Raw genomic sequence first — 24,317 nt, forward strand, 5'->3', positions numbered from 1 at the left:
TCTTAAGGGTGGAAAATGAGGTTCCACAAGCAGGTAACCAACAAAACCAAGTCCTTTTGTGCAGCAACGCATGTAACGGCTGCACATTTGTCATTGCCCCAAGCAAAAATTTGTGGTAGTAGGTGACTTTGTTTAGAAAAACCTGAAGTTATTGGACTCACGTAGTGTGTGGAAGTGATACAATAGTAGAGACTGTTGATGCAGGGGTTTGAGATCCTCATGAGAAACTTCAAACCCAAGATAAAGTATAGGAGGTTACAAAAATTGTCATTTTTTTTAAATTTACACTTCACCCCAGTCACCTGGAGGGCAGAAAAAAAAAGAATACAGACATTATGTAACTGTTCCTCAGTGGAGGCACTGGAAACTACAATGTCCCCCAAATAGTTTGGACAACATGGTGCAGACACTATTATTTGTTCCAAAAAAGTTGAAAAATAGTGGGAACACTGGCTACTGCAGAAGGCAATTGCAAGTATTGGTGCAGTTAAAAACAGTTATTGACAACTAGCATACACTATGACTCTGTATCTAAAGGGAGTTGTGGATAGGCATCCAATGAGTCGATTTCTTAGAAGTATTGACTACCTGATAATTTTGTAAAGAGTTCATCTGGACATGATATCGGATATGTATCCGCTATAGATTATGCATTCACAGAAATTTTAAAATTACCTCAGATGCATAACCGGCCCAACAGTTTCTTTATTATAACTAAGGGGGTGGACCACTCACATATTGCAATAGACCAAACAATGCTGGATTCCGTGAGGTGATTTAATTCATCTTTGACTTGTTGCCCGAGTGCCACTGGACAAGCCCAGAAAAAAAAGAGGCTGAGCAGAAGGTTTCATGATAATGTGCTCTTTAAAATTGCTGACACACCCCAATCCAGAAGATAATAAAGAGGAAATCCCAAAACATAATGCATCTAGCTCTGTACTTGGCTTTGTTCAGGCACTAAATTCACTTCATCTGAAATGGTAAAACCAAACAACTTAAAAGCATCTGATCCAAAAAGATTCTCTGTGCGTGTGTTATCTACAACAAGAAAGTTAAGTGATCAAACTACTAACTTGTAGGCCACTGGGGTGGAGAATTGGCCAAGATGAAGAATACTCTCTTCATTGTAATTTACTAATTTTCGTGATACAGGGAGAAGCAGTGGGGAGCCCAAGTCCATGTAAGTTTGTGAGTTTAACAAGGTTACCGCAGCTCTTGTATCCACTTGCATATACAGAACTTAAAGAAAATCTGTAACATCAATGAAAAGCTTGCTTGGTGCAATGGATAGACAAAATAATGTTTACGTCCATATGCCCATAGGGATCATTGTGCTGAATTTTTGCAGTACAAATGGAAACAATGTGACCTTTTTTGTTGCAATTGTGATAGGTAGCCCAGCGTTTTGGGCAGTATGGGTGCTCATGGTTAATGAAACAATAAGGGCCCAACCAGAGTGTGGAACACATTGTTGCTGTTTACTGGCCCGTTTTCTTTGTTGGTGCAGTTGCTGCTGGGAGCAAGATCAGCCACCTTGATGCTGTGATCGTGTGCAGATCACCAAGACCATGTCTTCTCCCTGCAAACTATCTGAAGCTTGCTGTGGAGGAGAGGGTGGGATTGCTGATACATCACACTGTGACTCAATTTGGTTATCCACAGCTCGTGACGCCTTGAACGATTGTGCAGTAGCAAAAACCTGAGAAAGGGATGGATTTTCACACTCTTGCACCTCACAATCCGGATCCAAATGAATGATAGCCTCTCTCACCATCTGATCTGCATACGGCTCTTATTGCACATCAGACACAAAATGACGATGACGATGTATCCCATGGAGTTCAGCTGCCCATGCTCAACAGGATTGATGTGGTTGCTTCCTACAGTGGTAAAACTCAACCTGGGATGCAATAACATGGTTGCATTTACAAAAGTATTTTGAAAGGAGTTCACACATTTGGTCAAACATTAAAGAAGACGGATCCTGCAAAGGGGTGAGCTGCCATAGGACTTGACACATTCTTAGCAATAGGGAAGGAACGAGGCATAACATAAAATAGCATCAGTAACTCCAAAAGCTTTAAAGTGTTGTCACAGATGTTTCTTGTATGTGTCCCGTTCCATTGTATGGTTGTATGTATAAAAGGGAATTGGGAGAACCATGATGGCCGCAGAGGGCAAAGCAGCAGGTGATACAGATTGAGGAGCATGCTGACTAGACGAAACAGAAGCCAATGATTGAAGTACCTGAGTTTGATTGTCCAGCACTTGTGATTGGTGGTGCAGTGCTGCGGCAAATGATTTTTGCTGTTCAACCAAGTGTCCTCCGTAACACCATCAGCCATTGGAAAAGTAGAAATTTGCACCAATCATGTTGTAATTAGGTATAAGTACAACACGACCAGTAGACAGAACACAACTTTTTTCCACTGAAGTATTAACAACTTGAACACAGTATTTAAGTACCATTAGGGAGGAACCAATTACATATGCAAAGAACTGTAGCTTTAAATAGACTGGGGCCAGTGGTGGGCTCTGTGGTGATTTCTCTCTCTCTCTGTCTCTATCTCTCTATCTCTCTCTCTCTCTCTCTCTCTCTCTCTCTCTCTCACACACACACACACACACACACACACACACACACAGAAATACAAACCTGAGGCGTCCTCTGCAGAAGACATAGCACTGCCACAAACATGACCTTCTGAAGATATGTGCACGCGTCACTACAGTCATCAGTTTGTAGTGTCCTCTCCCCCACCTCCTTGTTTTTTCTCTTCATATTCCCCCATTGCCTCCCCCTTCATTTTCTAGGCCTAGAAACTGCAATTTTCAGTTAGCAGTGCTCAAGTTATTTATATGCACTTTCTCCCCTACTTCCCAGACCACTCACATTTTTCAAGACTTAGGTCGGTGTTTTACGTCTCGTGGGGATACTGGATAATAGCATGTGAGGGGGGAGGCTGATATGTACTGATAGCATATATACAGTAATATAATATAATAAAACGAATACGTAAATCATACAGTATCTACAAAGCATATTGTTAAAAAAAATTCTTGTAGAAGTGTATAAACACTTATTACATAAAATTCAGTGTAGTTTTCAAATGTTAAACAACTCCTCTAAAAGATACTTGTAATTTTAATTAAAATTAAAAAAGGTACAATCTGGTTTTCAGATAACTAGGTAGATTGCAATTATTTGCATGACTTATCTGTGCTTTATAGTCAATGAGTTTAACTCTGTACTGCGGATCCATGATGTATTTAACTCATCATGTAAATGTAAACAAGTGCACAAATGTATACTGGTATGAAATTCAACATCTAACAAGTGTCAATGGAGGCCTTTATGTGTATGGACACCCCTAGTTACACAAGGTGCTTTTTAGCTATATCGCTTTTGTTTCTGACAAACCAGATTCTTAAAATTTTTACAAATCTATGTGGAATGTGCCACATGCTGTCCATTATAATGTCAACATGGCATATGTGATAGTTGTAATGGAATAGGACATATAACAACAAGTTTTTAAAGGTATGTATGAAAACATAAACTTCCTATTTTCTCATTTGTAATGGTAAATATAAATAACGATTGTATATGTACTCTACGTAAATGCGTCACTTTACAGATCGGAGGATGACAGTCTTAACTGTTGAAACTGGTCATCAGGAATTAATAGTATTGAATGCAATCTTGTCTGTAAAATTTTCTTCATATCTCAAATTCACAGCAAAAATATAGAAAGACATACAATGTAAGGCAGGTAAGGAGCTGCTAGATAGTTTGAGAAAACTCAGATTCTGTTTCGATCTTTCATTCACACATTGAGTTTATCAAGAAAAGAGCGTGTGCTGTTAAACAGGAAATTGAGAGTCTTTGTGAACACCTCATTGTAAAACTTGTCCTGTGCTCCCTGATGTACAGAGTTACTCAACCCTGCCTATTGAAGGAGTCCAAAGCTAAGCAGCTTCAAATGTGTGTAGATTTCAGTAGTTATGCAGAGCTGAAGAGGCTTGAACTGGATAAACTAGCATCGAGAGCTGCATCTGATTAGCCTTTGGACTGAAGACCACAACAACAATCCTTGACCAATGTCAGCTTGTGTGCCCTCTGTAATGACATTGTCAATAGGGCATTAATTCATTAATTCCTGATCTTTTTTCCTTCCTCTTTCAGCTGTTGGTAAGTAGGTGCGCTTCTTCTGTTTTAGTATAAGTATGACATTTAATTCACTGGAGGTTGGTGCATTGGCAATCTGATTGAAGCCAAATGCCATAGACAATTCACTATTATTCACATTTTAAAAAAAATAGTTTTCCTAAAGCATTTTATTAGCTTGCACTATCATCTTTCTTCTTTAAGATTAGTTGTGCATTTATCAAAAATTACTCTAATAGGAACTGTAAATTTTTTAAGGACATTGTTTCCACATATTTTAGCTTTCAGTTGTATCACATTTTTCATTATTCTTAAGGAAGAGCAGGGCTTGTGTACTAGATTTTTCACAGTACTTCTTATTTTCTCTCTGCTGTTCACATGAATGATTGAATTGTCCACTCAAACAATTTTGTAAATGACATTTTTGTTGAAAGGGAGTTAAGAGTCAGAATAGTGTTGTATCTGTGGTCCTGCATGTACAGATTAAATTTTTCTGCATTACGTAACTTTTGGCACCACTGTCGAACCACAAAATTCTTTGTTGTGGCAAGCAACATTATAAGTGAAGGCATCACAAGTAACACATCAAATGTTGTGGTAACAAGCAGAGCACAGAAGTAAATTTAGCATTTAAGTCTGGAAGGACAATAAACGCAAGTTATTATTAAGGCGCTGTTAAGGCACTGTGGAGAAATAGTCCTGTTTCTGGAAAACTGTCACCTGAAATGTTGGGTGGAACAGTAAAATAAGTTTCTCATAATTCGAATAGCATTGTAATGTAGTAGTGTATCACATAGTCGAAAGTGGAATTTTTTGAACATAATTGCAGTTTTTCATACAGTTTTCATTTAACAAGTTTTGAGAGAAATGTTCAAAATTATTAGGAATTGAATTTCATTCTTTTCTAGGAAATAGTTTGCCACTGTTTGTTTTCATGCAAAGATTTATTGATGAATGATAAGGAGATTTTATGCATTTTATTATGATAAGCCGACATAATTCAGGGCTGTCTAGTACAGTATGGCTGATATGAAGAGATGAACAACAGAAGAAAGTAAGACTTGTCACCATTGTTCATTTCAATATCATTTGCCATTAGGAACCATCAAGGTATGCTTTTGTCAAAGGATACTATGGAACGATTTTCATGTTATGTCTCACGGAGTACAAATTTTGATTGATAAATTAAAGAATAATTAGACCCTCAAAGTCAAAAGGGAAGCATTCTAACAGTCATCATAAAATCTGGATCATGACAGAGACAGACTGAATTGTTTTCAAAGGAAGAAAGGCATAAAAATGATGGTTGCTATTTAAGTACAGATCTGAGGATGCACAAAATGCATGTCCTTAGCACCCTGTACTAAATATCTGCATAGGTATGTACAGAGAGATTTTCAGAAGTGATTTTAAATTAAAATTTGGTGTGCCAAGTCGAATGCATGTTCATATTGTGAGAGCTTCTTGTGCTGTCGCTCAGTGAACATTCTTCTGACAGAATTTTAAAAAATAGAAACAGAAAGCACAATTCTCCATTCTAGGTATAAAGTGGCATACAAAATACTTGGTACAAATACTAGAAAAATTAAAACAACAGGTGATATTGTGACTTTATGCATCATTCTTCAACAGATAACCTTCTGTTGTCAGGTGAATCTTTCTTCTGTATATTGTCAAGAGTAGTACTCTTGTTACAAGGCCAGATTGCTGCTCACCATTAAGATGACAGGTTGAGTTGCAGACAGGCACAATGAAAAGACTGTTACATATTACCTTTCGACCAAAGCCTTCTTCAGAAAAGAGAAGCCTTCACACATTCTTACAAGCAAGCACACCTCACACACACAACTGCTACCACTGTCCACTCCAGCCAGACAGGAGCTGCAGTCTGGAGGGTGGTTAGGAAGGTGAAGGGATAGCAGCATGCGGATTGGGGGAAGAGGACTCAGTGCTGGTTGTCAGAGCACGCAGAGTCTGGAGGTGGCTGGACAGGCGTGACAGGTGCAGCGTCAGTAGGCTGTGGAGCTGGAAGAGGAGGGGGAAACACAGGGAACAGAAAGGAGAACAGCAGAGAAGGTGAAAAGACCAGTAGATGCACCTGTGGGAGCAGCGCACAGTGAGTGTGAGGGGAGGAGAATTGTGAGGAAGTGAAAGGGCAGAGGGAACAGAAAAGTTGGGTGGAGGGTTTGGGAAGAGTAGGTTACCATAGGTTGAGGCTGGGATAAATTTTGGAGTACAGTTCAGCAAAACCGGTGGTGGAGGGGAGGATTCAGATGGCCCAGGTTGTGAAGCAGGCATTGAAATCAAGTATGGTACATACAGCTGCATGTTGTGCCATGAGGTGGTCCACTTTAGACTAGATTAGATTTACTTTCTTTCCAATTGATCTGTAGTGAGGAGGTCCTCCAGAATGTAGAACATGTCAAAAAAACAACAATACATGACAAATATTTACGACTCAAACAAATAAGCTAATGTACCATTCCACAGGTCCCAAGTGGAATGATCGTCATTTTTTAATGAACGCTATATGAAAGAATCATTTTACAAGTACTAATGCACTGAATTTAAAATAGAAAAGGTTTTTTTAATTTATTTATAAGGTAATAAATGTGTAATACAACTACTACAATACAATGAACACATTTGTTGTGACTCGCCGATTATTCAAAGTGCCGCCGCGCAATTACGCACGTCCTCTACGTGCGGCGCTGTCTGCCAGCCAGGCAGCAGCTGCGCCACCTAAGCGGCCAGCCGAGCAGCGGCCGCTAGACTGAGACTCAGTGTTAAATCGAATGCTGACTTGTACACAGGTCAACTTACTCAGTGACTTATATGTGTGTTGTGTTGTCCGAAAAATGTGTTACATTTGAAGATATAAAATTGGCGACGAGGATGGGATTTTTCCTTTTCACCGTTGACTCACAGGGTTCCATGGCTACTGTCGAGCAGCTCTTGCAAAATCTCCTTGAACAGCAAACGCTTCTCACAGCGGCGATTCGCGATTTCGTCGCGGCGTCCAATGCGGGGTGTTTCTCGTCGTTGGCTGTACCTCCTTTTCCACCTTACGACGAGACGGCGGAAGACTGGTCTGATTATGAAAAACGTCTTCGACAGCACTTCTTGGCATTTCATGTCACGGACGAACAACCATGTAAGTCTCTGTTCCTTTCCTGGATTTCACCTCAAATGTATCGGTTGTTGTCGCAGTTGGCTCCTTTGAAGGATCCTGCGTCTTTGTCCTTTGCTGAAATGTGCTCCCTTCTGTCTGTCTATTTTCAAAATCAAACGCATGTGGTAGCCTCTCGTGTTGCCTTTTATCATTGTCAAAAACAACCAAATCAGTCATATCGCGCTTGGGCTGCTGAACTTCACGGCCTCAGTCGAAAGTGTCAATTTGTTACTGACGTTCACAAAGAATCCTATGCCGATTCCATGGTACGGGATGCTATTATCCGGTCGGCGCCCGACAAAGAAGTTCGGCAACGTGCCCTTCAGTTGGCGAATCCAACTCTAGATGAAGTTCTCTCCATTGCGCAGTCTTTTGAAATTTCTCGTGCCGCTGGGGCGCAAATAGAGGCGTGGGGTGACGTCGGGGAAATACAACCTCTGTGCGCTGTTGACGACGAGTGCGGCGCGTCCCCGCCGGCCGACGTGGCCGCAGTACGCTCCCACACGCAGCCTCGGCCTAGCCGTAAACAACCCACTAAGAAACTGCAGCAAAATCCCCGGCAACTTCCTTCATGTCCGCGGTGTTTTACGAAACATTCATGCGAGGATTGTCCCCAACGTTGGGCTGTGTGTCACAATTGCAAAAAGAAAGGTCATGTGTCTTCCGTTTGTAAATCCGACCGCATGTTGTTCATGATGTTCATGAACATGACGCTGATTCTGATTCTGTGTTGTCTGTCAATTGCACTTCTTCCCTTTCAGGGAAGTTATTCCTCACTGTCCAAATCCTTGGTCGAGATGTTTGCATGCAAGTGGATACCGGTTCTGCTGCCACTATAATTAATTCTCAGACGTATCTTCAGCTGGTTTCTCCACTCCTGTCCCCTGTCACTCGGCAATTACGGATGTACAATAAACAGAAGATTTCTCTCTTGGGACAGTTTAATGCTGAGGTATCTTACAAATCCGTCGTTCGCACTGTTCCCATATTTGTGGTCGACCAGAGCAACGCAGAAAATCTTTTTGGTTTCGATGCCTTTCGCGTTTTTGGGTTCTGATTCTGTGTTGTCTGTCAATTGCACTTCTTCCCTTTCAGGGAAGTTATTCCTCACTGTCCAAATTCAATATTGTCAATATTGTCTCTGACGCTATTCCTTATGCTCAACTGGATTCCTTGTCGACGACATTTTCGTCCCTTTTTTCTCCTGGGTTAGGCCATGAAAACGACTTTGAAGCTCATATCACGCTCAAACCCACTGCTCGGCCTAAGTTTTTTCGGGCTCGGCCCATTCCTGTGGCCCTTCGTGATCGGGTAAAACGGGAGTTGGATCGTCTCACTGCTTCAAGGGTCTTGCTTCCTGTCACTTCCAGTGAGTGGTCCTCTCCTGTCGTTGTAGTTGCTAAGCCCAATGGTGATATTCGTCTCTGTGGCGATTTCAAAGCCACTGTAAATGCTCAATGCCTCATCGACACTTACCCTATGCCCCGTCCTGAAGAACTGTTCACTAAACTCGCTGGAGGACAGTATTTTTCTAAAATTGATCTGTCGGAAGCTTATCATCAACTTCCTCTCGACGCTGCTTCCCGGCAGTTTCTGATCCTTAACACGCCTTTCGGCCTCTATCAATACCAACGCTTGCCATTCGGGGTTGCTAGCGCCCCTGCTCTTTTTCAGCGATTCTTGGAACAATTATTGCTCCCTGTCCCGGGGTGTATCAATTACATGGACGACATTGTTGTCACTGATCCACCACTGAAGAACATCTTCACAATCTCTGCACACTTTTTAATGTCTTACAGACTGCCGGTCTTAAGTGTAATCTTCAGAAATCACAATTCTTTCAGGCATCTATCACGTACTTGGGGTTTCAACTCTCTCGGGATGGTATTCGTCTGCTTCAACACACTGTTGCTGCGATCGATGCCCTTCCTCGCCCTACATCTGTTAAGGAACTGCAGGCTTTCTTGGGGAAAATAGCATACTATCACAAGTTTTTACCGTCTGCGGTGTCGGTGGCTCAGCCGTTGCATCGCCTGTTGCGTAAAAACGTGCCTTTTCACTGGTCCGCGTCATGTGATGTGGCTTTCCGGCAATTAAAGACTATGCTGAAACAGGCCCCGTGCCTGGCTATTTATCGACCTGGCCAACATCTTGTTCTTGCCACAGACGCCTCGCAATACGGGGTCGGGGCAGTCCTTGCGCACCGTTTTTCTGACGGTTCGGAACAACCCATCGCTTATGCCTCCAAAACGCTCACGGATGCCCAACAAAAGTATTCTCAAATTGAGAAAGAAGCTTTGGCCATCATTTATGCTCTTCATAAGTTTGGTGTTTTTCTCTATGGCTCAAAATTTCATCTTGTTACGGATCACAAACCGCTTGTTTCCTTGTTTCATCCATCAACATCACTTCCCGACAAGGCTGCACACCGCCTCCAGCATTGGGCTCTTTACTTGTCCCGTTTCAATTATGAGATTCATTTCCGGCCAACGGCTCAACATGCGAATGCTGATGCTTTGTTTCGCCTTCCCATGGGTCCTGATCAGGCATTCGATAGGGATGAACTTTTGTGTTTCCACCTGGATGTTGCCGAGCAGCGGGTTGTGGACGGGTTCCCCATCACTGGGGACAGGCTGGCGGCTGCTACGGGTTCTGACCCTACCCTCTCCCGGGTTTTATGCTGTATTCAGAAGGGTTGGCCAGATCGCCCGTCCGCTAAGACTTCTGATCCGTTGCGGAACTACTACACTTTGCGCTACCGCCTCACGGCTAGGGATGGTGTTATCCTCCTCTCCACTGACAATGATTCGCCGCGTGTTGTGGTACCTGCGTCTTTGCGTGCTTCGGTCTTACGCCTCCTTCACCAGGGGCACTGGGGTGTGTCTCGCACAAAATCTCTGGCACGCCGTCATGTGTACTGGCCTGGCATCGACTCTGACATCGCACACATGGTCGCTGCCTGCGGCCCTTGTGCGTCACAGGCCGCTGCCCCGAAGTCATCTTTGTCACCGTGGCCTTCGCCTGAGAAGCCCTGGGAGCGCATTCATGCTGACTTTGCGGGACCCTTTATAGGTACTTATTGGCTCCTCGTAATTGACGCCTATTCTAACTTTCCTTTCATTGTCCGTTGCACGTCACCTACCACCGCGGCAACCACCAGTGCTCTCGCCCGCATTTTTTCTTTGGAAGGCCTACCCTCTACTCTTGTTACTGATAATGGTCCGCAATTTGCCTCTTCCGACTTTGCGGATTTTTGTGCTCGTCACAGCGTTACGCATGTCACGGCCCCGCCGTTCCATCCACAATCCAACGGTGAGGCTGAATGACTGGTCCGCACGTTTAAGGCTCAGATGTGGAAACTTCTGACTTCTTCTGCTGCTGATGATGCGCTTCTCCAGTTCCTGGCGTCTTACCGTTTCACCCCCATGGGCGATCACAGCCCGGCTGAGCTCTTACATGGCCGACAGCCCCGCACGCTACTTCATCTTCTGCGGCCTCCCACCTCACGGCCGCGGGTGCCTTCACTTGGCCGGTTCACCGCCGACGACCTCGTCTGGGTACGGGGATATGGCAGGCAGCCAAAATGGAGCCCGGGCCGCATCTTACGACACCGTGGCAGACGCCTGTATGAAATCCAGACGGACACAGGTGTTGCAGTGCGTCATTCGGACCAGCTTCGGCCTCGGGTGCCAGCAACGCCTGTTCCAAATGCCGCCACACCACCTTTGGCTCTACCTGATGCTCGGGATCTTGGCATCTCTCAATACTCACAACGCAGCCCTCTCACCGTCATCGCGATGTCAGCACCAGAATGGACGCCACCAGGAGATGTGCCCATGCAGGAACCGGAGGACCGTCCTCTGTCAGAGTACATCTACTTGCCTCCTCCTCCAACAGACGCCGACACATCGCCCATGTCTCCTGTCATATCAACTGGACTTGCCGCAACGGGCAGATTGGTGCAGGGGGCCCCAGCAGATTCAACCCCTACGTCTCCTGTCATCTCGACCCGTTATCATCGGGGACACTTCCGTTCGTACGGGAAGCCTCCTCCTCGAGACTTTGCGACGTGTCAAACAACGCCTATGGACGTTAGCCATCTCCAGGACACCTCCATCAAGACCAGTGCAACAATTTCAAAGGGGGGAAAAGTGTTGTGACTCGCCGATTATTCAAAGTGCCGCCGCGCAATTACGCACGTCCTCTACGTGCGGCGCTGTCTGCCAGCCAGGCAGCAGCTGCGCCACCTAAGCGGCCAGCCGAGCAGTGGCCGCTTGACTGAGACTCAGTGTTCAATCGAATGCCGACTTGTACACAGGTCAACTTACTCAGTGACTTATATGTGTTGTTGTGTTGTCCGAAAAATGTGTTAAATTTGAAGATATAAAAACATTATTGCACTGAAATTGTGCAGAAGTTACGTTGTACTTATATATACACACACATACACAAATCAGTTGGTTCTACTGAGAAATTCATCAATGGATTAGAAGGAGTTGGCCACCAATAAATCCTTTAGGCTTGTCTCAAACTGAATTTCATTGGTTGTTAAGCTTTTTATGGCTGCTGGCAAGTTATTGAAAATGTGTGTTCTTGAATAATGCGCACCTTTTTGTACAAGACTAAGTGACTTTAAATCCTTGTGAAGATTATTCTTATTTCTAGTATTGATTCCATGAATTGAGCTATTGGTTTGAAAAAGTGATATATTTTTAATGACAAATTTCATTAAAGAATAAATATATTGGGAAGCAGTAGTTAGTATCCCTAGTTCCCTATACAGGCTTCTGCAGGATGTTCTTGAGTTCACACAACCTATAACTCTTACAGCACATTTTTGTGCCCAGAAAACTTTAACTTGGCTTGATGAGTTACTGCAAAAAACAATCCCATATGACGCTATGGAATGAAAGTAAGCATAGTATGCCAGCTTTTTCATTTTTATATCCCCTATGTCTGACACAATTCGCACTGCAAATAGAGATTTGTTAAGACAATTCAGCAGTTCTGTGGTGTGTTTTACCCAGTTGAATTTATTATCAAGCTGTAATCCGAAGAATTTAACACTGTCCAATTCTCCTATCTGCTTATCATCATATGTTAGGCATATAATCGTGGGACACTCCTTACAAGTTCTGAACTGTATGTAGTGTGTTTTTTCAAAGTTTAGTGACAAGGAATTGGCTACGAACCATTGATTAATGTCCACAAATATTTTATTAAACTACACTTGATTTGCTATTTATTACAATGTTTGTATCATCGGCAAACAAAATGAACTTGGCATCTGGTAATGTTACTGATGAAAGGTCATTGGTATACACAAGAAAAAGTAAGGGCCCTAAAATGGAACCTTGTGGTACCCCACATGTAATTAGTTCCCAGTTTGCTCTTGGCCACAGTTTGGTGGTGGCCATTCATCCACAACAATGATTACAACAGAACTGGTATATAACATGGTTGCTTTCACAGGTGGCCCAGCCTCTTATGATGGGGTAGGATAAGTTTGTGACAGGACTGGAATAGTAATTGTAGTGTGGGTGGATTGGGCAGGTCTTGCACCTGGATCTTCCCCGGGGAAATGATCCATGTGACAAGGGGTTGGGATTGAGAGTGACATAGGGATGGACAAGGATGTTGTGGATGTTGGGTGGGTGATGGAACACCACATTAGGATGGGTGGGGAGAATCTTGGATATGATGTCCCTTTTTCAGGGCATGATGGTATATAATCAAAGCCCTGACAAGGGTGTGGTTCAGTTGTTCCAATATGAGGTGGTACTGGATTATGAAGGCGGCACTCCTTTGTAGCTGATTCCGGGGGTTGTTGGGGGCATGTGGGGATATGGCATGAGAGATTTGTTTGTGGACTAGGTCAGGGGGATAGTGTCTGTCTGTGAAGGCCTTTGTGGGAACTTCAGAGTACTGGGCAAAGGCATTCCCGTCACTGCAGATATGCCATCCCCAGGTGACCAGGTTATATGGGAGGGATTTTTTGGTGCGGAGGAGGCAACAGCTGTCAAAATGCTGGTACTGTTGATGGTTGGTGGGTTTAATGTGGACAGAGATGTGGATGGAGCCATCAGAGAGGAGGAAGTCAACATCCAGGAAGGAGCCATGCAGGGTTGAAGAGGCCCAAGTGAAGTGTATAGGAGTGAAGGTGTTGGACTTGCGGAGGAATGAGGATAGTGTGCCCTGGCCCTGGGTCCAGATCATGAAGATGTCATTGATGAACCTGAACCAGATCAGATATTTGGGTTTTGGGAGGCTAAGGAGTTTCCTGTAGATGCCCATAAACAGTTTGATGTGGGAGGGTGCCATGTTGGTGCTCACGGCTGCGTTTCAGGTTTGTTTTTTATGCCTTCCCTTCAGATGAGTGGTAGGGTGTGTATGAGGGCTATAGTTAGTAAAGTGTATGAGGAAAGAGATTGTGGGTTTGGAGTCTGAAGGATGTTGGGGGAGGTAGTGTTCAATAGTGGTAGGACTATGGACGATGCTGGTGTATAGGGAAGTTGCATCAATAGTGACGAGTAGATATCCAGGAGGTTAAGGGGATGAGGATGATGGAAAGTCGATAAATATCTTTGATATGGGAGGCTCTGTTTTGGGCAATAGGTTGGAGGTGTTGGTCAGTGAGAGCCAAAATTCTTTCTGTGGGAGCACAATAACCGACTATAATGGGGCATCCATGATTGTTGGGTTTATGAATTTTGGGGAGCATGTAGAAGGTGTGTGTTTGGGATGTTGTAGAAGTCCTATGACACATTGCACACCCACCAACAAATTTCTTGTGTGCAAGTTGAAACCAGATGATTTCTGGGATCTTAGTGCATTCTTCCAAGAGTTGCAGAAAAGCTTATACAAAATAATTGAATATGCCTGGTTACAAATTTCATCTGACGACCCTAAAAAGAGAAATGCATAACATCCTACAGTTGTGGGTTTGTCAAAACATTGCAAAGGTATTGAGAGGTGCTGGGAGAATAAATTTACCACCCTCTAATAATTCAATTTTCCCTATCATGTATGATAAACTTCTGCCAATCAAAAATACCATTAAGGTAGACTTTCCTAATTCATTAGCATTTCTCATCTGTCAGTGCCTGCCAAGTGAATGGTGTATTTATACATCTGTCAGACAAGAACTACTGATTGAGGACTGAAAATGTGATGCTGAATGTGCATGTTTAGTAGGATTTCAACAGCAGTGGTGCTGAATTTTTCAATACCTCCTGCTGCTGCTTGTGCAATTTGTAATGCAAATAAACATTGTGTGTTGTGTTGCATTTTCTCAAAACTAGCTTTCTGTTACTGCAATGAGTAAGACAGAAGAACCAGTGTGTTTCACCAGTACAAAATTGCAACAGCACAAATACAATATTTTTCATCCAGAAAATTAAAATAGATATAGATTTTGAAAGATAATGTAACGAATTGTGTAATAACTACTACAAAAATATGCAGAGAGATGTATTACCTTATATATACTGCTTGCATCAAGGAAGCCCAAATAGGAAAGCATAAAACAGTTTTTTGTTGTCCTGTACAATTTACTGTTAATTACAACATTGTTCAGGTGAACCATACAGTTGTTGTGTTACGAAAGGTGGCCATTTTAGTCTGCAAGATCGCCAAGTTCCAAGCAGTTATTCAACAGTTCTTTCACTTCTAAGTTTAACAAGCCGTGTGTGTGAGCAATATTACTTGAATTTCACTATTTTATGCTTTTTTTACACATAGATGAAACCAAATAAGATGTATAGAAACACTGTAGCTGTGACTCCATGAAACAACCTTCAAGATTACTAGCACGCACACAGTTCTGCGTAACAGTGGTACAGTCCATAAGATGCTGATACACATGACAAACAAAAGTATCGAATAAAGGAATTCTGCTACCCATAGCCATTAACAGTCCAGTTATTACAAGCCAAGAGACCACACAAGCAACATAAGAATGTAACAGGCCATGGAAACAAAAGCTGCAGAAATAAGTAAAACGCTATTACATCCTTAGGGTTTTTAGTTTAAAAATAGCAACTGTATTTAGTATGTCCATCAGCCTCAGCCTCAGTATGTTAAAAATGATGATGATTCCAGTATTTACAAATGCATTAAAAACTAAAAATGTAAACCTTGTCCACGGGTCCTGGCGGGCCCATCACTACCGACCAACTGCCTTTTTGACCTCTGTCAATGATATCATTGGATGCAGTGTGGGGGGCATGGGGTCATCACACAGCTTCCCTGCTGTTTAGTCAGTTTTCATGAGCTTATCTTAAATACTGTGCTCATTTAATTAACAAATCACAATTTGTTATTGGCTGCCTATTTCATAGAGAATGCCTTGTTTATGTAATTATTAATAACATCTAATCATGTACTTTTCTGCCTTATTGAGCATTATTTTTGTTAATTTCTTTCATTTTTATCTCTGGAACTGCTACATGATTATAAGTATTAACATACAAGAACATCAAGCAAAAGTATTTCCTTTTTTTCTTTCAGGATCATCCAATTTCTGTTTGGTTTGCGGTCATGGTGGGCACATGGATCACATGAAACTGTGGTTTGAATCACATAGTGTTTGTCCAACAGGCTGTGGCTGCTCCTGCCTGGCTGAAAGTGCATCTATTTTAGAGACGTAACAGTGGGTAACTTGGACGCATTGAAAGTTATCAGTATTCATTAGGCTGTTTGACAACTGAAACCAAATATCTTAGTACCTGCTGTTCCACAGTCCTTCATACGATAATGAAGGAAAGTGAGCTTCATTTTTGAAATATGTTTACTGCAAATTTTATCACATCTATGTATGTTGTTGCCTTCCTTCACACAGTAATGAAAGAAAGTGAGCTTCATTTGTTAAATTCTTGTGCATCTTGTAATTTATATGTAAGGTCTTTTGTAAATTTTTCCTTGTACATAATATTTTTAATTTTCGTTGGCAGGAGCTTTCCTTATTTTGAGTGAAAGAACTGTGAATAAAGTATGTAAATGTTTGCACATGGAATCTCTCATGCTCTATATGGTGACTTAATTGTGACTTCTTTTGTGTAACCTATTCAAAGACTGCCTGTTATATAACTCAATTAAAGTGTCTGAAAATTGTAATAGAGAGTTTTCTGAATGCTGTTCCAAAATGTGCTGCCCACGTTAGACATTTTGTGCAAGCAAGAAATGATAAATGGCTTTGCTTTGAGACAGTGATAAATAACCTTCCCTTCTGTTCTTGCACAGAGACTACTGGCTTTAAAGAGAATCACACAATGTTGCCTTCCTCCCACAAGTTACCAGTTTTGTGGGGAAAAGTACAGACCAATATTGTGGAAGCTTTTATTCACTCTTTTGTATGTGATTTCTTACCAGAACTCATCTCATTTCAAAAATTATTTGTACTCTACAGTTATTTAAAAGGAACTTAATTAGCATCAGATCAAGAAAACAAGACAGCAAATCTTTTCTGTTTTAAGTGATTGTGTTCCATTACTGAATACCTTTAGTTGACAACTTTATCATCACTTTACTGAATGTAATGTAAACTGCAGTAGTAGACAAAAAGAGCCTTTTTGTTTTGACTGTACGTTACCATTGATAAGTCAGTACAATCATCACAGCCCCCAAGTTCTTTTGGAAATAATGTAAGGTTGGCTAAAACATGAGTCTCTCTCTGTGAAATGCCAATGCCACACTCAGATTTATTTCAAAATGTAAAATTGTGTGCGTTCCAATAACTTATAAAACAGCATTGTTATTACAATTAGCAGAGTGTTAACTGATTTTAGTCCACGCCTACGAGGTTGTAGAGTGTGCGACCAGAAACTTGTTATAAGAATATAAGAGAGCGATTTAAATGTAAACATAAATAAAATAACGTACATTTTAACTGGAGGAATAAATGAAGATTTAGTGCTGGAAGAAGGGATAGGAACAGTAACAGCTAGTGATGAACCTAAATACCAAGGGATGAAAATTCCAAATGATAGAAAACAAGACAAAGCAAGTATTGGAATCCCGTGGAATAAGCACAGAAAAATTGCTATTAAAACAAGAACATTTAAAATAGTTGTTGAGAGTGTTACTACACTCCTGGAAATGGAAAAAAGAACACATTGACACCGGTGTGTCAGACCCACCATACTTGCTCTGGACACTGCGAGAGGGCTGTACAAGCAATGATCACACGCACGGCACAGCGGACACACCAGGAACCACGGTGTTGGCCGTCGAATGGCGCTAGCTGCGCAGCATTTGTGCACCGCCGCCGTCAGTGTCAGCCAGTTTGCCGTGGCATACGGAGCTCCATCGCAGTCTTTAACACTGGTAGCATGCCGCGACAGCGTGGACGTGAACCGTATGTGCAGTTGACGGACTTTGAGCGAGGGCGTATAGTGGGCATGCGTGAGGCCGGGTGGACATACCGCCGAATTGCTCAACACGTGGGGCGTGAGGTCTCCACAGTACATCGGTGTTGTCGCCAGTGGTCGGCGGAAGGTGCACGTGCCCGTCGACCTGGGACCAGACCGCAGTGATGCACGGATGCACGCCAAGACCGTAGGATCCTACGCAGTGCCGTAGGGGACCGCACCGCCACTTCCCAGCAAATTAGGGACACTGTTGCTCCTGGGGTATCGGCGAGGACCATTCGCAACCGTCTCCATGAAGCTGGGCTACGGTCCCTCACACCGTTAGGCCGTCTTCCGCTCACGCCCCAACATCGTGCAGCCCGCCTCCAGTGGTGTCGCGACAGGCGTGAATGGAGGGACGAATGCAGACATGTCGTCTTCAGCGATGAGAGTCGCTTCTGCCTTGGTGCCAATGATGGTCGTATGCGTGTTTGGCGCCGTGCAGGTGAGCGTCACAATCAGGACTGCATACGACCGAGGCACACAGGGCCAACACCCGGCATCATGGTGTGGGGAGCGATCTCCTACACTGGCCGTACACCACTGGTGATCGTCGAGGGGACACTGAATAGTGCACGGTACATCCAAACCGTCATCGAACCCATCGTTCTACCATTCCTAGACCGGCAAGGGAACTTGCTGTTCCAACAGGACAATGCACGTCCGCATGTATCCCGTGCCACCCAACGTGCTCTAGAAGGTGTAAGTCAACTACCCTGGCCAACAAGATCTCTGGATCTGTCCCCCATTGAGCATGTTTGGGACTGGATGAAGCGTCGTCTCACGCGGTCTGCACATCCAGCACGAACGCTGGTCCAACTGAGGTGCCAGGTGGAAATGGCATGGCAAGCTGTTCCATAGGACTACATCCAGCATCTCTACGATCGTCTCCATGGGAGAATAGCAGCCTGCATTGCTGTGAAAGGTGGATATACACTGTACTAGTGCTGACATTGTGCATGCTCTGTTGCCTGTGTCTATGTGCCTGTGGTTCTGTCAGTGTGATCATGTGATGTATCTGACCCCAGGAATGTGTCAATAAAGTTTCCCCTTCCTGGGACAATGAATTCACGGTGTTCTTATTTCAATTTCCAGGAGTGTACATATGATTCAGAAGCTTGCATAATAGAATTGCAATTAAATTCATAATAGTTAGCTGCAGAAATCGATTTCTTGGGATGTTTTTTGATGATACGAAGAAAAGAGAGAGAGAAGAAATGAAGTAATCAGAGACAGAATGGACGTTCAAAATTCAGTTAATGATTTTATTCAACAGCAGCAACAACACTGGTTTGGTCACTTCAAAAAGATCCAAGAAAAAAGGCTTCCGCAATGTATGACGGACTGAATAGCAAACTGAAGAAGAAATAAATGGTCAGCCACCTAATACTTGGACAGAGATGGTTCAGTCATTAATGAGAAAGAAGAATATTCCTGAAGAGTTAAAGAGGGTTAGAGAAGAGTGGAGAAACAGAAATATTAGCACTCGGTAATCACAGGTTACAGTACAAAATTTTATTCCCACTAATTTTTGGTAGAACAGTATCCCTTGTAGTCTTTGTTTTACTGTGCTTTTATTTTCTTATTACTTAACAAATGGTGCAATGGCATTACACTGGGCAGTGGGTGGGGGTTGGGGGGTCAAATCCTGATCCAGCCATCCAAATTTTTGTTTTCTGCTGTGTCAGTATATTCCAGAAATGGCTGCTTTGAAAATGGGCTGACTTCATTTCCCATTCCAATCAGGTAGCTTGTGTTGACTGTCAATACAGTTGTAAGTGAAATATTTGGTTTCCATCTGTAATGGTTTTGTCAATGATAATATGCCAGACCCTGCTCTTTCCTTCCTGTTCATTTTCATATTACCTTGGTTTTGTGTACTGCCTCGTCTAGAATAACAACATTACAAACAACAACATTATTAAATCACTCAGGTGTGTACAGAATCAAAGACTCTATTAGGACAAAAATATTTTTGACTTTATCAAAGGTAGCAGTAATTATTTTCTTTTCTCCCCTAGAATTTCTTAGTTGAATTGTCCTTTGCATCCTCTGTGCAGAATTTCTACATCTATGAAGTACATTTGTTGGAATTTTACATGTTTGTTTTTATTAAGTACAGGTGCATCAGGTAAGTGAATCACGTCATTTTAATTATTATTGTGTTGCTATTCTGATCTGGATTTTAAGTGTCAGTTTAGTCTTTAATGAATCAGTAGAAATTGCTGTTTTATATTTTTGTTGTTCTAATGCCAGCAAATTGAACAAATGTGTTTCCCCACAGTTTGCTGTACACAGTAAAAGGTTAGTCAGGTCAAGACCAGAAAACAATTTAACAGTATTCCTCCATTTTGAAACATCTCATTTGTGAAACAATCATAATGTACTGTGTGAAGCTGTGGCTTGTGACAACAATTGAAAGTGTATGTTGAAATAAATGGTTGGAATTCCATTTAAAGCCACATTAAGTGATATCTTTTGTTTATTGGTGGTGACTAGTGTTGGGCTTTATGTCCATTTTCAAACCATCTCTGTTTGTAAATAATTAAAATAAAGTCAAACAAGCATGCATTGAATTAGCCACAGCAGTCCAGAATGACAAACAGATAGTTCAATACACAATAAATCAAGCAGCTGTACATGACAAGTAGTTCTCTGTGTACTGTTCTGCATAGTTGGTTTATTGTGTATTTAATGTCCTAAATCAGTCACCACCAATAAATAAAGGATACTTTTTGATGCAAGTTTTGACAGAATTCCAAGCATTTACATCAAAAACGGAAAGCTGCTGACCTATTTCACCTACAGCATGTTGGAGATCTATTAAAAGTGTATATGATATTGGTCTACTGGCCTAACTTTGTCAATATTTATTTTTTCTCTTAGTTTTTCGACAGTTCCTTGTTTTCTTACCATTTTTGAAGTATAGTTTCCAATCCTGAAAATAAAATCAGTTTATTCGGTTATGTGAGTATTAGCAAATTATAGTGTGGTAGGTCTACCAATGTTGGAAGGGTAAAATACACAAAAGGAACATTTAGCATTAATTCAAATCAAAAGCTTTTTATCATTTTAATATTCATTTATTAACTGTCATTCAGCAAAGGTTATAAGGCATCTGTTACATATTTCTAAAGTTTAAATACTGTAAGCACTGATTGTTCTGGTGTCAGAAGGTGCGGAAGTTGAGTGCGCGCCAGAGGATATGGACCTCGATACACACTAGGGGTCTCTGTACTCTGGCACGCACCTGCGCCGCAAGCCTCACCATGCGAGTCCACCACTCTCTGTACCACATGATGTCCACGGCCAATCGCATTTCCCATGGTCATGTATTTAGATGGCTGTGCGGTGGTCCCCGGCAGTCTGGTACTCGCCATAGTTCGCATGTGCTTCTCGGCCGTACTGCATTCCAGTTCCCTGTGCTGAAATACATACTGTCATTGTTTGGAGTGTTCCTGCATTGTTGTTGTCTCACCATGTTTATCACCTCATTTCTTGCTTGCTTGCCTGATGTTGTGTCCTGGTCGGTCATAGTGTCTGTCATCCCCTATTTGTTCGCTTGTCCTGTCTGTTCATTGTTAGTGATATCTCCAGCAGCTCCCTTGCCTTTCAGCTTTGTGTCTCCATTCTCTGCCGTGTACTGCTCACTGGTTACTCGTGGCTGTAACATTGGCGATGAGGTAAAAGGTTCGGTAACGTGAAGGCTAAGTTGGACTGTCACCTGGAGCAACAGCAGCAGCTCATGCAGCAGCAGCGCCAGTTAGGTGCCTTACAGAAATCCTTGCAGTTGTTGACAGACAAAAGTCACGGCACGGCATACCCTGTGACACTTCCCCACATCGACTATCGTTTCTGCCCTTCAACGACACTAAGGAAGACTGGGAAACATACTTGCAGTGCCTGAAACAACATTTCTCAGCATTTCAGGTTACAGATGACTCCTTACAGTGGTCATTATTCTTGTCCTGGGCATCACCAGACATGTTCTTTCTGCTCCACAAGTTGGCAGCATTGTCACATTCTGTGGCTCTCTCCTTTATCTAGATATGTGTGCTGCTGACTAACTACTATTCTCAGCGATACCTTGTCGTGGCATCTGAGGTTGAGTTCCACCAGTACCATAAACAGTCAGTCGTACTGTTCCTGGAACACCGACTTGCAGAGTCTCAACCACAAATGCGACGTCACTTACATCAATCAGCATTGCAGGGCATCGTATGTGGGCTCCTCGATTTGTGATGTTGTTCAACTGACACCCAACCCAGAGGTCCACATGGCCACGTTGAAACTCGATAACCCCTTGCTGGAAGACATTCTCCGCATAGCGCACTTCATTGAAATAGCACAGGTGGCGAATGAGCATTGCATGGCGAGGCCACAGGTGCCAGTAGTATACTTCCTGTGGGTGCCTCCCTCGCACTGTCGGTGGGGCACAGCCCACAGAGAGTCTTCCTTGTCCAATGTCTCTATGGCCTTGGAGCACCGGTCGCCCCTCGTCGGCAGTTGTGTGGGTACTTCCATCTTGCCCGCAATAATTTTCCACTCATTCTTGCACAGACTGCCCCCATTGCTGCAAGATTTCCACGCTCTGTCAGAAATACAGAAATAGGGCCATCTCCAATCATTGTGTTGCAGCCACTCAACCTGCTCCCACCCCTCACCCACAGGGCATTAGGATACCAAGCACACGCTGCAGTCAGTTGTCCCACTGGATGCCCCATTGATGTGGAAGTTGTTCCTCACGCTCCGTATTTCTAACGTGGACGTTCGTTTCCAGGTCAATACGGGGGGCCACTGTCTCCTTGATCAATCCGATGACGTATACACTCCTGGGTTCCCCAGAGCTGTCTCCCACCTTTCGGCAATTGGTCACGTACAGTGACAGTTCTATCACTCTCCGCAGACAGTTCTTAGTCACGACCATCTATAAACACGTTTCCCGGCTCCTGACCCTACTGGTGGTTTACCATCCTTTGGCTTTGAACTTGATGCTTTCAAACTGTTTCGTTATTCAATTTCTGATGAAGTTAAGGTCATTTCCACGGTCATTCCATTCCAGGACCTCGATGATTTGTGCTCGACCTATGCCTCTGTGTTTCAGTCTGACTTATGGTGTGCTTCCAACTTCCAGGTGCACATTGCTCTCCAGCCAGATGCTCAGCCGCAGTTCTTCTGGACTCGACCCATTCCGGTGGCCTTACAACCAGCAGTCAGGTAAGAGCTTGATCGACTGCAGGCTGCTGGCCTCATCGAGCCCATGAAAGCGAGTGTTTGCGCGACCCTGTTAGTGGTAATCAGGAAACCGAATTGCTCCCTTTGCCTATGTGGGGATTTCAGAATTACCATGAATGTACAGTCCCTGGTTGAAACATATCCTATTCCCCGGCAGGAAGACCTTCTTGCCAAACCTGTGCGTGGCGAGTATTGCGTGTGGCGAGTACCTTGTAAGATCAAGCTGGCGGAGGATTACCACTAATTATTCTTAGATGAGGAATCCCAGAACATCATTGTCATCAGCACATCTTTCAGATTCTATAAATACAAGTGCCTTCCATTTGGTATTTCCTTGGTGCTGGTCATTTTCCAGAGGTGCCAGGAGCAGTTCACACAGCCCATCCCAGCTCTTGTCAATTATCTCAAAGAAATCTTGGTCACCGGCTGTACACACTGCAAGCATTTGCAAAACTTCTGTACCTTATTTCATGCCCTGCAGGCCACAGGCTTATGCTGTTGGCTGGAAAAGTGTAGTTTCTTTCAACCGGAAGTCAAATACCTGGGGCATTGGCTCAGTAAAGATGGCATTCGTACGTTGGATTGCTACTTCACAGCCATCACCTCCCTTCCCTGCTCCAAGGATTTATCTGACCTCCAGGTTTTCTTTAGCAAGTTTAACTACTACTTAAAGTTTTTATCCCAGGCTGCTGTCGTTGCACAGCCTCTCAATTGCTTGCATCGCAAAGGGGTGCCTTTCAACTGGACTCCTGCCTGTGATCTAGCCTTTCTCCGCTTGAAAACTATGTTCAGTCTGCCCCTTGCCTGACTCCCTTCTCTCCATGCTGCCCTTTGGTTGTAGCAGCTTATGCTTTGCCCTATGGTATTGGGGCAGCCCTGGCTCACAGGAATGACGGTGGCTCAGAACAGACCAATTGCGTGTGCATCCAAGACGCTGTCCCCAGCACAGAGGAACTATTTTCAGATTTAGAAAGAGGCTCTGGTGATTGTATTTGCCATTGAAAAGTTTCACATCTACCTGTTTGGGACAAAGTTCACTCTTCTCACTGATCATAAAAGCCTTGGTTACCCTATTCAGCCCACACACACACCGCCTAGGGTGGAATGCTCAACGTCTCCAGCGCTGGGCACTGTTCTTACGCAAGTACACTTACGTTATCCGATATTAGCCCACCTCTCAATGCAGGTGCCTTGTCACGTCTTCCCTCAGGCCCTGATCCTAAGTTCGAGCTGCAGGAAGTCATCTGCTTTCACATTGATATGACCTGCCAAGATACACTGGACAGATTTTCCATCACAACTGTGGCAGGTTCTCCACTACATGACTCATGGT

At 43.3% G+C, this 24,317-nt stretch overlaps 1 protein-coding gene and 1 long non-coding RNA gene across 5 annotated transcripts in view; both read left to right on the forward strand.

The window, feature by feature from the left end:
- LOC126088526 (GATOR complex protein WDR59) overlaps positions 1-16,586 on the forward strand; it is a 271,830-nt gene extending 255,244 nt beyond the window's left edge. For 2 of the 4 annotated variants that reach the window (XM_049906688.1, XM_049906689.1), the window contains one exon: positions 15,852-16,586. In XM_049906688.1, the coding sequence (XP_049762645.1) occupies positions 15,852-15,991 (140 nt within the window). In that variant the 3' untranslated portion in view covers positions 15,992-16,586. The remainder of the gene's footprint in view (positions 1-15,851) is intronic. The other 2 variants (XM_049906690.1, XM_049906691.1) reach the window with 2 other exon arrangements.
- Positions 16,587-22,888: 6,302 nt separating this feature from the next.
- The window catches only part of LOC126088539 (uncharacterized), a 45,896-nt gene continuing 44,467 nt past the window's right edge, over positions 22,889-24,317 (forward strand). Inside the window, exon 1 of the long non-coding RNA XR_007519962.1 lies at positions 22,889-22,966. This is a non-coding gene — a long non-coding RNA (uncharacterized LOC126088539). The remainder of the gene's footprint in view (positions 22,967-24,317) is intronic.

Source organism: Schistocerca cancellata, chromosome 6 (genome assembly GCF_023864275.1).
Source record: "Schistocerca cancellata isolate TAMUIC-IGC-003103 chromosome 6, iqSchCanc2.1, whole genome shotgun sequence".
In the NCBI taxonomy this organism is placed as follows: domain Eukaryota; kingdom Metazoa; phylum Arthropoda; class Insecta; order Orthoptera; family Acrididae; genus Schistocerca; species Schistocerca cancellata.